Source organism: Lactuca sativa, chromosome 1 (genome assembly GCF_002870075.4).
Source record: "Lactuca sativa cultivar Salinas chromosome 1, Lsat_Salinas_v11, whole genome shotgun sequence".
Taxonomy (NCBI): Eukaryota; Viridiplantae; Streptophyta; class Magnoliopsida; order Asterales; family Asteraceae; genus Lactuca; species Lactuca sativa.
Window position 1 is genome coordinate 38,638,298 of NC_056623.2, and position 11,071 is coordinate 38,649,368.

The 11,071-nt window shown below is 33.5% G+C and overlaps 2 protein-coding genes across 4 annotated transcripts; both read left to right on the forward strand.

Annotated features, from left to right (window-relative positions):
- Window positions 1-2,227: 2,227 nt before the first annotated feature.
- On the forward strand, window positions 2,228-5,443 carry LOC111910321 (magnesium transporter MRS2-1). Of its 2 annotated transcripts, XM_023906151.3 has the most exons (8): window positions 2,228-2,472; window positions 2,585-2,674; window positions 2,841-2,954; window positions 3,351-3,963; window positions 4,064-4,192; window positions 4,442-4,783; window positions 4,886-4,933; window positions 5,066-5,443. In XM_023906151.3, the coding sequence occupies exons 4-8, from the start codon at window positions 3,364-3,366 to the stop codon at window positions 5,294-5,296; spliced, it is 1,350 nt and encodes a 449-aa protein (XP_023761919.1). In that variant the 5' UTR covers window positions 2,228-2,472; window positions 2,585-2,674; window positions 2,841-2,954; window positions 3,351-3,363; the 3' UTR covers window positions 5,297-5,443. The 2 variants fall into 2 exon arrangements, with proteins under 2 accessions (XP_023761919.1, XP_023761935.1); XM_023906167.3 differs by lacking the exon at window positions 2,841-2,954.
- A 1,013-nt stretch (window positions 5,444-6,456) lies between these two features.
- Window positions 6,457-7,864, forward strand: LOC111910312 (lamin-like protein). 2 transcript variants are annotated; one of them, XR_002856517.3, is made up of 3 exons: window positions 6,457-6,694; window positions 6,772-7,153; window positions 7,491-7,864. XR_002856517.3 is itself a non-coding variant. In XM_023906137.3 (2 exons), the coding sequence occupies exons 1-2, from the start codon at window positions 6,529-6,531 to the stop codon at window positions 7,083-7,085; spliced, it is 480 nt and encodes a 159-aa protein (XP_023761905.1). In that variant the 5' UTR covers window positions 6,459-6,528; the 3' UTR covers window positions 7,086-7,347. The 2 variants fall into 2 exon arrangements, 1 of the variants encoding a protein (XP_023761905.1); XM_023906137.3 differs by lacking the exon at window positions 7,491-7,864 and having other exon boundaries at window positions 6,459-6,694; window positions 6,772-7,347.
- The last annotated feature ends 3,207 nt before the right edge of the window (window positions 7,865-11,071 follow it).

Sequence of the window (11,071 nt, forward strand, 5' to 3'; positions counted from 1 at the left end):
TTATTATTCTTTTCACATACGTTCTCTTTTACAAGTCATAATTACTAATTTACTCTGTTAAAGTTAATATTACTAACTAAATTATACATTTTTTTTTTATCATTGCTCAGTTAAAAAGCCCAAACGTATAATTAAAACTATAATCATAAATCATATTATATAGGAATAAATGGTTTTTTAGTAGAGACCATAAATATTTTTATTAGATTTTACCGAGCCATGTATTAGTAATAATGATCTTAATATCGATATAATTTTTAAAACATTTAGTTTTACAATCTAAAAAATGTTAAATGTTATTTGGTATTTTAAAGTTGCAATTAGATAGTTTAGTGTGATTAAATAGTTTGTATATTATTTGACAAACTTATCCGATATCACTTGCCATCATTCTACATAAATTTTAGGAATAATGATTTAAAAGGGTAATATATTTTTTTCGATTTGTACATATTTGGTCACTGAGTTTTTTTTTTTTCGTTCACATTTGTCCCTTCAATTTGTTTAACCATACACGTTCAGTACTTATGACTGGTTAATTCAAGGAAAACGGAAAAAATGATTTAATAAAGTAATATATTTTTCATTATGTACACATTTAATTCTTAATATTTTTTTTTGCACATTTAATCCTTAATATTTTTTTTTTGCAAAATAACTCTTTGTTATTTTTGTACACATTAAGTACTTATAAATAGTTTGTTTAGGTTTTTCTCACGATATCTTATGAAACAATCATTAATGAGGTATTTGGGACTATTCATGCTTATAACCACCACGGCCTCAACTGCTTGGTTGCTTAAGTTTTGTGTTTTGAACTTCGTAACTTCATAAGATCTCAGATTTTTACTATCTTTATATCCACACATTCGTATTTATTATATTCTGAACGTCATAACTTCTTCATATGATCTCAAATTTTAACGATCCTTTTTTCCACACGTTTGTATTTAAATCTACTACAACTTTCATTTAGATTATTCCCGTTAAAAATACTTTTTAACGGGAATAATCTAAACGAAAGTTGTAGTATACTCAAATACGAACGCATAAATATAAATATCGTTAAATCTGGGATCATATGATGAAGTTATGACGTTCAAATCACAATAATTACGAATGTGTGGATATTAAGATCGTAAAAATCCGAGATCATATGAAGTTACAACGTTTAGAACACATAACCCAAGCAACTAAGCAGCTGAGATCGCGATGACCATAAACATGAACAACCCCGAATACCTCGTTAATGATTGTCCCACGTAGAATGTCATGAGAAAAACTTAAAGAAACCGTTCATAACTACTGAATGTGTATAAAAACAACACAAATTTATTTTGCAACAAAAAAACATATATTAAGGACTAAATATAAAAAAAATATTAAGGAATAAATGTATAAAAAGTGAAAAATATATTACCATTTTAAGTCATTTTTTCCGGTTTACCTAGTATATTACAATATATATATATATATATATATATATATATATATATATATATATATATATATATATATATATATATATATATATATATATAGTAAGGACTAGAGTAGTCAGTCATAAGGATTAGGGATGAGCAAAAGGACCGAACCGGACCGGAACCGGGAACCGGCTTCGGCCAAAATCAAGAACCGAACCGGCCCGACGGTTCTACCGGTTCCCGGTTCCTACCGGTTCTTGTCGTGTCTTCAAATGTTGGAACCTGTATTAAAAAAATAGCATCATACGGTACCGGTTTTTGCCGGTTCTACCGGTTCTGGTTATATCGGTTCCGGTTCCTACCGGTTCCCGGTTCCAAAAATTCACAAAAATAACGTCCCGGTCCCGGCCCGACCGGTTCCATCGGGTCCCGGTTCCGGTTCCGGTTCCGGGTACCGGTTCCGGCCGGTTCCCCGGTCCATATGCTCATCCCTAATAAGGATTGAATGTATACGGTTAAATAAGTTGAAGTGGCAAATATGAACGAATTTTTTTTTCAATAACCAAATATATATAAAACAAAAAATATATTATCCTTTTAAATCCTTATCCCTAAATTTTATATCGCATGATAAACATTAAATGAGTATAACATATGTTAAGCACTGAAAATATTTTGTACCATGTTTTTCGATTTTACAGAGGTAATATTAATAATTATTTTGGCAGCGATTCTAAAAGGTTGGTGGAACCGTTAGTACGACGGCGTTTAACAAACCCCATCACACGCAATCAGGCATGCTATCATTTAGAAAAATCCGGGGGGCAATCTGTTTGGTTATGGTTCGAAGCATATCACGCTCCAAATTAATGGGCTTGGAGCTTCCAACCATAGCTTTCTTCCGCACATAGATACACACACTAAAGTCTGTATATGTAGGTGTATTTATAGTCGGCAACAGACCTTCTGTACTTCTCAGTATACCATTGATTATTGCTTTGACGCGAAGACTATTTGCATTCAATACAATACAATGATACATGCATCTGTAAGTCCATTAATACTGATGTTTTTTTGTTTGTGTATGTATATATATGTCAGGATGTATTGCTCTTTGGATTGAACTTCTGATTTGAATTCTTTGTATGTTCCTTTTTCAGATTGATTGATTACCGTGAACTGCGTGAAGTGTTGTAATTGAGTTTTCTGATTATTGAAACCCTAATTATTCGTTGGGGGAAGTGGGGGAAGTAAGTGATCTCTTCTTCTCCTTTCAATTTTTCTTATTAGATGTTCTCTGTTCTCGATTCGAGTTGATTTATCGTTCATTTCATTGAGTGGCTTGAAATAGATATATCTGCTTAATCAAAATCGAACATATGGAGAACTGCTAATGCAATCTTAGTCCTCTTACAGTTTCTGTTTGTGAATATTACTTCAAGTTTCATCACCTATTCTTTGCATTTGGACTACAATCGTAAAGGGAAAACTTGAGTGAATATATGAGCATGTACAAATAGTCAAAATCAGGTAAAATTTATTGCAAATCAATTGAAAAAAAAATGTTTGATTAATGATTACTTCTTGTAGTAAGTCGACGTGACGCATCAATTTCAAATTGGACCAATACTGCCAAATTTTGCTGCTGTAACTACATAATTTCCCAATCCTTCTAAGAATGATTCCGCCAATCTGGATTGTATTTTTCCCTTTTCTTTGCTTCTTATGGAAGAGACAAAATTAAGTTTTTTTTGTAATCAATGCTTATTGGTTACATCTTGTGCACCTATCAAAGAAAACAAATTCCCCGATACTCTACCAATTCTATGGGAATCAGGGACTTATATAGCAGCTAACAAACATTTTGAATTCACATTTTTCTTGGATAACTTTTGTCTCTTATGCTATAAACACATGTTTCTGCAGTTAGACTTCTCTAATGGCAGACCTAAAAGAGCGTCTCCTCCCACCAAAACCTGCATCAGCTATAAACCTTAGAGATGCATCATACAGGCCATCTGCATCAGGTCGCCAGCCTTTTCAAGGTGTAGATGTTTTAGGCCTAAAAAAACGTGGTCAAGGTCTTCGTTCATGGATCCGTGTTGATGCTGCAACTGGTGATTCCCAAGTCATTGAAGTCGACAAGTTCACAATAATGAGACGTTGTGATCTTCCTGCACGTGATCTTCGCTTACTCGATCCATTATTTGTCTACCCTTCAACGATTCTTGGAAGAGAGAAGGCTATAGTTGTAAATTTGGAACAGATTCGTTGCATTATAACAGCAGATGAAGTTCTACTTTTGAATTCTCTTGATAGCTATGTGTTACAATATGTGGTGGAATTACAAAGACGATTAAAAGCTGCAGGGGGTGGTGAGGTTTGGCAATCAGAAGGGGCAGAGTTGAACAGACGGATGGGAAATTCAAACAGATCCTTAGGGGACATGTTTGGTAACACTTCACCTGACTACTTACCCTTTGAGTTTAGGGCTCTAGAAGTTGCTCTTGAGGCTGCTTGTACATTTTTGGATACACAGGTTTGTCTTATAATTATAACCAACAATTGTTACATTTTATAAGTATTAAGCATTTCAGAACTAAAAGATACAATCTTTCTTTGAATTCATCACTCATCAGGCAGCAGAATTAGAAATTGAAGCATATCCATTGCTAGATGAACTTACATCAAAGATTAGTACTTTAAACTTGGAACGTGTTCGTAGACTGAAAAGCAGACTTGTTGCATTGACTCGAAGGGTCCAGAAGGTGCTATATATTAGTCTTTGTCTCCCTTTTTTTTTCTATTAGGTTGCATTATGAAGGCTAATTTTGATGACCAGGATGAAAAGGGCATTTATGTCTTTTGCACATAGCAAGTGTGGGTCCTACCTTTTTTCACCTTTTTGGGTTGAACACAAAATTACAATTTTTTGTCTCATTGACATCAGTCTGTGACAATCCGACCTTTTTGGGATTATTTTGACACTATGTCGAATGCAATACAATTAATTATAGGTAAGAGATGAAATAGAGCAGCTAATGGATGATGATGGGGATATGGCTGAGATGTATCTAACTGAGAAGAAAAGGCGAATGGATTCATTATTCAGTGTTGGAGATCAGTCTGTGATTGGATACAGGTCAAATGATGGGACACAATCCATCTCTGCTCCAGTTTCTCCAGTTTCTTCACCTCCAGAAAGTCGAAGACTTGAAAAAACTGTTAGCCTTGCAAGAAGCCTTGCAAGGAGTAGTATGAGGAGTTCAGAAAGTGGCACAGAAAACATTGAAGAATTGGAGATGCTTCTAGAAGCTTATTTTGTCGTCATTGATAGCAGTCTCAATAAGTTGACATCAGTAATATTCAATTAACCTTTTTTTTTTTTTTTTTAACTTCATCAAGTGTTGTCTGGATGATGATGTTTGAAAAATATTTGACATTATTTTGTCTTCTACCAGCTGAAGGAATACATTGATGACACTGAAGACTTCATCAACATCCAACTGGTATATTTCCTCTTTTATGGGGAAAACTTTATTTCCCTGATTTTCTCTATTAAGTCGTTCTTTCTGTCTTAAGTAAAAAAGAAACACCCATATATATATGAGTAAATGACCATTTTACCCTTGGATTTGCAGGATAATGTGCGGAACCAGCTGATACAGTTTGAGCTGTTGTTGACAACTGCAACTTTTGTTGTGGCAATCTTTGGGGTGGTGGCGGGGATATTTGGGATGAATTTTATGATTCCATTGTTTGATAACCCATCGGCTTTTACATGGGTGTTGTCAATTACAGGGGTTACTGGAATCATTATATTCTGCTCATTTTTATGGTTTTTCAGGTACAAAAGATTGATGCCATTGTAGAAGATTGATGAATGGGATTATGAACAAGAAAATATATATATTCACATAAGTGTAATTGTTGTGAACATCTTTTCAAGTTAAACTAAAGCTCTCTTGTAAAGAAAATTCTGCTTGGTGAGCTTGCAATGCATAATATCTCTTTTTGACTGTTGTGACTTCTTTTGGGGGATTTTAAGCAGTTTAATAATGTTGTAATTTGTCGATTTTTAACTAAAATAATTCTAAAATGTTTGGAAAGTCAAATATTTTAAGTAAATGAGTTCAATGGAACATATTTTTTTGAAGTACATCAATCATTTATGGATGAAAAGGAAAGTAATCCAAGTGGGACACTGTTATTTGTTAAATTAACCATTTTTTTAAGTGGGGGGTGAGCAATTATGCAAAAGAAAGAGCTTTCCTGATGCATTAAACAATGTTCTAATTTCTTTTTATGAAAAACACATGTTAAATGTTTTATTTATTCTAATCCTTTTGGACTTTATTAAAGCCTAAGCACCTATTTTTCTCTTTTAAATTAATTTATATTTATATAGTATCATATTTTAGTTAAATTTTTTTATGTAATAAAAAAAACTTCTGTTATAACTAAATGCTGTAAGCAAATATAAATTGCATAAACTAATTGTAAATTTCTATGTCACATATCTAACAATTGGGAAGTTAACTACACTTTTGTATTTTTTTAAGCACCAAAGTACCCAAAAGTTAAACCTAATTTTTTTTTGGTGGTAATTGTAAATTTCTGTCACCAATATTTCATTTTAATGGTTGCATTTATGCGTTTAGCACCTATCAGAAACAATTCAGTAAATATAAAAAATAAAACATATGAAGTATATTTTAAGGTTTTCAACAAGAATTTGAAGATGATATTTGTTCAATAAGTCTGTCTGTTTTTTTTTTTTAGGTTAGATAACATCTTTTTAGTTTTTTTAGTTTTTACATGTTGAAGTTTTAAACAAAAAACGGATAGCAACTTTTTTTTTTTTTTTTTTTTTTTTTTTTTTTTTTTTAAAGTTTTACATTTTAAGGTTTTAAACAAAAACGGATAACGAAAAGTTTAAAACTAGAATGTTAAAACGAAAAGTTAAAATTTTAAAGAAACGGATAACGAAAAATAAGTAGATAGATTTATGAAATGGACCCCTCAGCTTTGCTATATTTGAAGAAACAGAAAACACATTTAATCGATAGCTGGCAGTGGTATCACTGAGTGCGTGCAGTACTCAATGATGTCCATCTCACGCCTTATCATTTATCTCCTCCTTATCGCCGCCGCTGCAACCACCGTCTCCGCCACCGATCACATTGTAGGCGCCAACCGTGGTTGGAATCCTGGCATCAACTACACTCTCTGGGCCAACAATCATACTTTCTATGTTGGAGACTTCATCTGTATGTATTACTTTTCTAATGATGCTTGTAATTTGTGAAATTTGTGCCTGTTTAATGGATGATACTTTCAACTGTAGCATTTAGGTACCAGAAGACGCAGTACAATGTGATTGAGGTGAACAAAACCGGTTACGACAACTGCACTCTCGACGGCGCCATAGGGAACTGGAGCAGTGGAAAGGATTTCATTCTTCTCAACGAATCGCAGCGCTACTACTTCATCTGCGGTACCGGCGGTTGTTTTAACGGTATGAAAGTCACGATTCGTGTCCTTCCGCTTCCTTCTCCTCCCTCTTCCACGGTGGCTGCTTCCAATCACTCCTCCGCTTCCACCGCTGTCTGTAGATCCATCTTCGGCGTATTCTTTATGGTTCTCGCCTCATTGTTTTAGTGTGGATTTGGCGCGATGCATTATACTTCTAAATTGTTTGAAAGCCGTATTGAAAATTCTGCAATCAGGTGTGTACTGTTTACTCCGATTCTTCGTGTTTTGGCGTTTTAGTTTGAGATAACATCGATTCATTTTTTTTTAATATATTTTTTATGCGTGATTCGGATGAAGATTGGTGTTTAACTATTTGGATTGTGATATTGCAAATCATATATAATTTATTTTAATGTTCAGAAATATTAAAAATATTTATTTACCTAAACATATTGAGTTGTTGTCATTTGATATTGGATAAGTAATGCTACCGCAAATTACACAAAAAAACATTAATTTTTTATAAAGATTTGATTTTGATATGATGTTATTTTTCTTACGATTAACACGTTATTTTTCTTTACGATATAGTAAGACTTGTTGGAGGGTTAGAGCCTTTTCTGAGGAAAACTTTTGGATTAAAACAACAAAACAAAATTAGAATCTACATATCCACCGCCATAATCTCGTTACTATTAGTTTGCATTCAAATCTCTATCTCTTGGACTTTCCTCTACAAAATTCAGCCACAACCCTTGGATATCGCATGAAGCTCGCAAATACTATATATACTCTGTTTCATCTATGTTTTCTAGTGCAATTGTCAAACCTTTGCTTAGATTGTTCCAATCACAGAACTTGGCTATGCCATTACTCATAAGATCTTCACTCATTTTTATATTTCTTTCTCCATGTTTGTTGGGGTTTAATCTTCAAGTTAAAGATATGATTATTCGTTTGTTACATATTTATGATAACAATTAATGCATAAATTTGTAGTCTCAAATGGTGGTCATTGGAACTTCATGTCTTAATATTCGACTTGTTACGAAATCCACAGCTTGAAACAACAACCTTTCATTTCATCCAATAAGTTTAGGACATCCATAATGCATTGAATTCTTTAGTTCAATAGATAGACACATAAAAATTGAATTAATTTCGTCCACTGATTTTAGGCATCCCACATCAACATCAAGGATGTAGGAGATTGAAATGCAAACTAATGACATTGAGATCATGGCACTACATGTGTAGACACCAATTTTGTTTTGTTGTTTTGCTCAAAAAACTTCCCCACAAAGGGTCTCCAAGCGTCAAGCAAGTCATGATTATTACGTTATAACAAGTGCAAATTTAATAAATGACACTAAGTTTACAGAAAATTTCAATTTTGATATTGTGTTTTTTTTTTCAAATAAGTAATTAGGTTCTTTTTTTTTTTTCAATTTTGACACCTAAAAATGATGTCACCAAAGAATGTCACATCGTCAGAAATTAACACAACACCATACCATGATAGCCATCAGTTGGTTTGACCGGTTAAATGGTCACCAATGAAACAAATTAGAAAATGTAGTGTTAAGTCGGATTGTGAAAACTTAGTGTCTTAATTGTAAGAAAAATTGCGTGGTGTCAAAATCAAATTTTGTTGAAAACTTAGTATCTTTTGTGTAGTTTTTCCTTTAATCTAAATATTTTTTTATAACTTCGAATGAAAAATATTATAAAAAAGCTAGCAACAAGCTAGACAACAAAACAAAGACTCACATAATAGCTAGTTCTGGGTTTTGAAGCCACCCGACCCAATTGATAACTTTTCTAGCCCTAACATTACACCATAAAAATGATTGAGAAACAATATTATCAAAAATAAAACCCAACGTTGGTTGCGAAATAGCAAATAAACAAGAATTCATGAAGTTCCAAACAAATCACCACGAGCAATAGAAAACCGCTTCCAAATAAATTTTACCCTAACGATGCAATTGTAAGGAAGTAAATCAAACCATCCAGTTAGCATAAGAAACAAAATCTGGAGGTACAATGTCCCACCATCTAAGAACTTGAGACGTCAAATTCTTAACAAAGGGACAAGAGAAGAACAAGTGAGTCGTTGACTCCATATCCACATCACAAAATGGGCACAAAAGAGACGGGATATCCAAACCACGCCTATCAAGATTCACTCTCGAGGGAACTCTATTAAGACTCAAACACCATGCAAGAACATTGACCTTTGTAGGCACCAAACGAATCCAACGAGTAGGAATAGCAGAAGAAGGGAGAAGATGTTCATCAATAAAACACCTCACCGAAGCCAAAAAGAAATTACTTGTACTCGAAAACACCCAAAACCATATATCAAAAGTAAGAAAAATCACCACAGACCGAAGCTAATCCTGAAGTTACCGAAACTGGCAATTCTCGGCCCCCCTGGGAGATCTCCTAAGCGACGACAAGAAAGAAACCTGCCCCACCTTGTGTTTGGCTGTAGCTTGCTTTGCCAAATCAAGAGCATAAACTCTAGGGAACTGAGATTTTAGAGGTGTGTAACCTAACCAAATGTCATCCCAAAACATAGTCAAACCATCATCACCAAGTTTCTTTTTACACAAAGGCAAAAGATCAACCCCCTTGAAATTCAATCTCTCCACCGATTTCAAAATATCCAAGCAAACTGAATGCCAATTCTTAGGAGTATGACACCCAATAAAACCCTTCGAACCGTAAATAACTTTAATGACTCTAACCCCAAAAAACATTAGGGCTAGAAAGAAACTATCACACCCACTTGAAAAGAAGAGCTCTATTTAAAGCAAAAAGAGTGCTAACTCCCAAGCCACCATCCTTTGTACTAGCCAACACTTTATTCCAACTAATCCAAGTCAATTTCTTTTCATCCAGCTCACCCCCAACAAAGAAATTATTACGCAAGGCTTCCAATTTTTTTAAGATACCTAATGGAGATTTAAACAAAGAAAAAGTAAGTTGCTAACTAGACACCGACTTTAATAAAGTCAATCTGCCTCCAACTGAAAGAGTTTTCACCTTCCAGTTGGAAAGTTTAGACACAATTTTGCCCACTAAATCCCGCTAAGCATCCAATATGAACATATTACCTCCCACAACCAGGTCGGGATGTAACAACCCGTTATTTCCATCCTATGAAAGTCAACAAAAGTCAATGAATGTCGATTAAGGTCAAAATATTAGAAACCATTTGATTTAATCATAATTATATTTATGTAATTATGTGTATTTGTTAAGGAAATCAAATAGTCCATACTGAAAATACTTTACTTTGGATCCGAGAAATCTCACAGGTCCACTAGCCTCGGACCAAAAACGAGTTCTCGGCCGCAAACGTGCGAGGTCGCAATCCTCTTAGACTGCAAACAGCTTGGACCGAATACTCTCTTCTCGGGTAGAGTTCTCGGCCGAAATCAGCTACTTCAATGCCGAAATCTCCAAAACTGACTCCTTTTCCTGTATATTTAAGTCACATTTCGAAAATATCCTACACTTTTACACTTCGAGTAAACAAATTTTCATACATTGCTCTCTCAAATTCCTTTCATTTCAAGAACAAAAACTACTTCAAGAGGCATTGTGTTTCCAAATTCTTACAAGTTTTGGTAAGTTTTATTTATAAAACTAGTGTTACTTAACACTTTAAATTATTAGATTAACTAATTGGAACACAATATTATGTGTTTAAATATTACTAGGATTTCGGAAATTATACGTGTTCTAGCTCGAAGTCACCGTTACTATCTTAACATCTAAACCGCAACTACAAAAAAGGTGAGTTCATACCCCAACGTTTTTAAAATTTTTAAATTTGTTTTAGGGGGGGGGGGGATACAAGTAAAACACAATAAATCCTGTGTTTAAAAATATAAATTTCTTATTATATTTTCTTACCGTTAATAAGAAATTAAACGTGAAATTTACTATATATGAAAAATATTGTTACTATTGAATTTACAAATGACTTACAAAACATGTTAAGACGCAACGATTTTTACAACAACACGGAAACAAACTTATAAACTATAATAGGTATAGTTTATGGAATAAATATATTATTCTACAAAGTAAATGTTAACATATAAACAAAAATGGTTTTTAGATAACATATAAACAAAAAGGGTTTTCAGTTAACATAT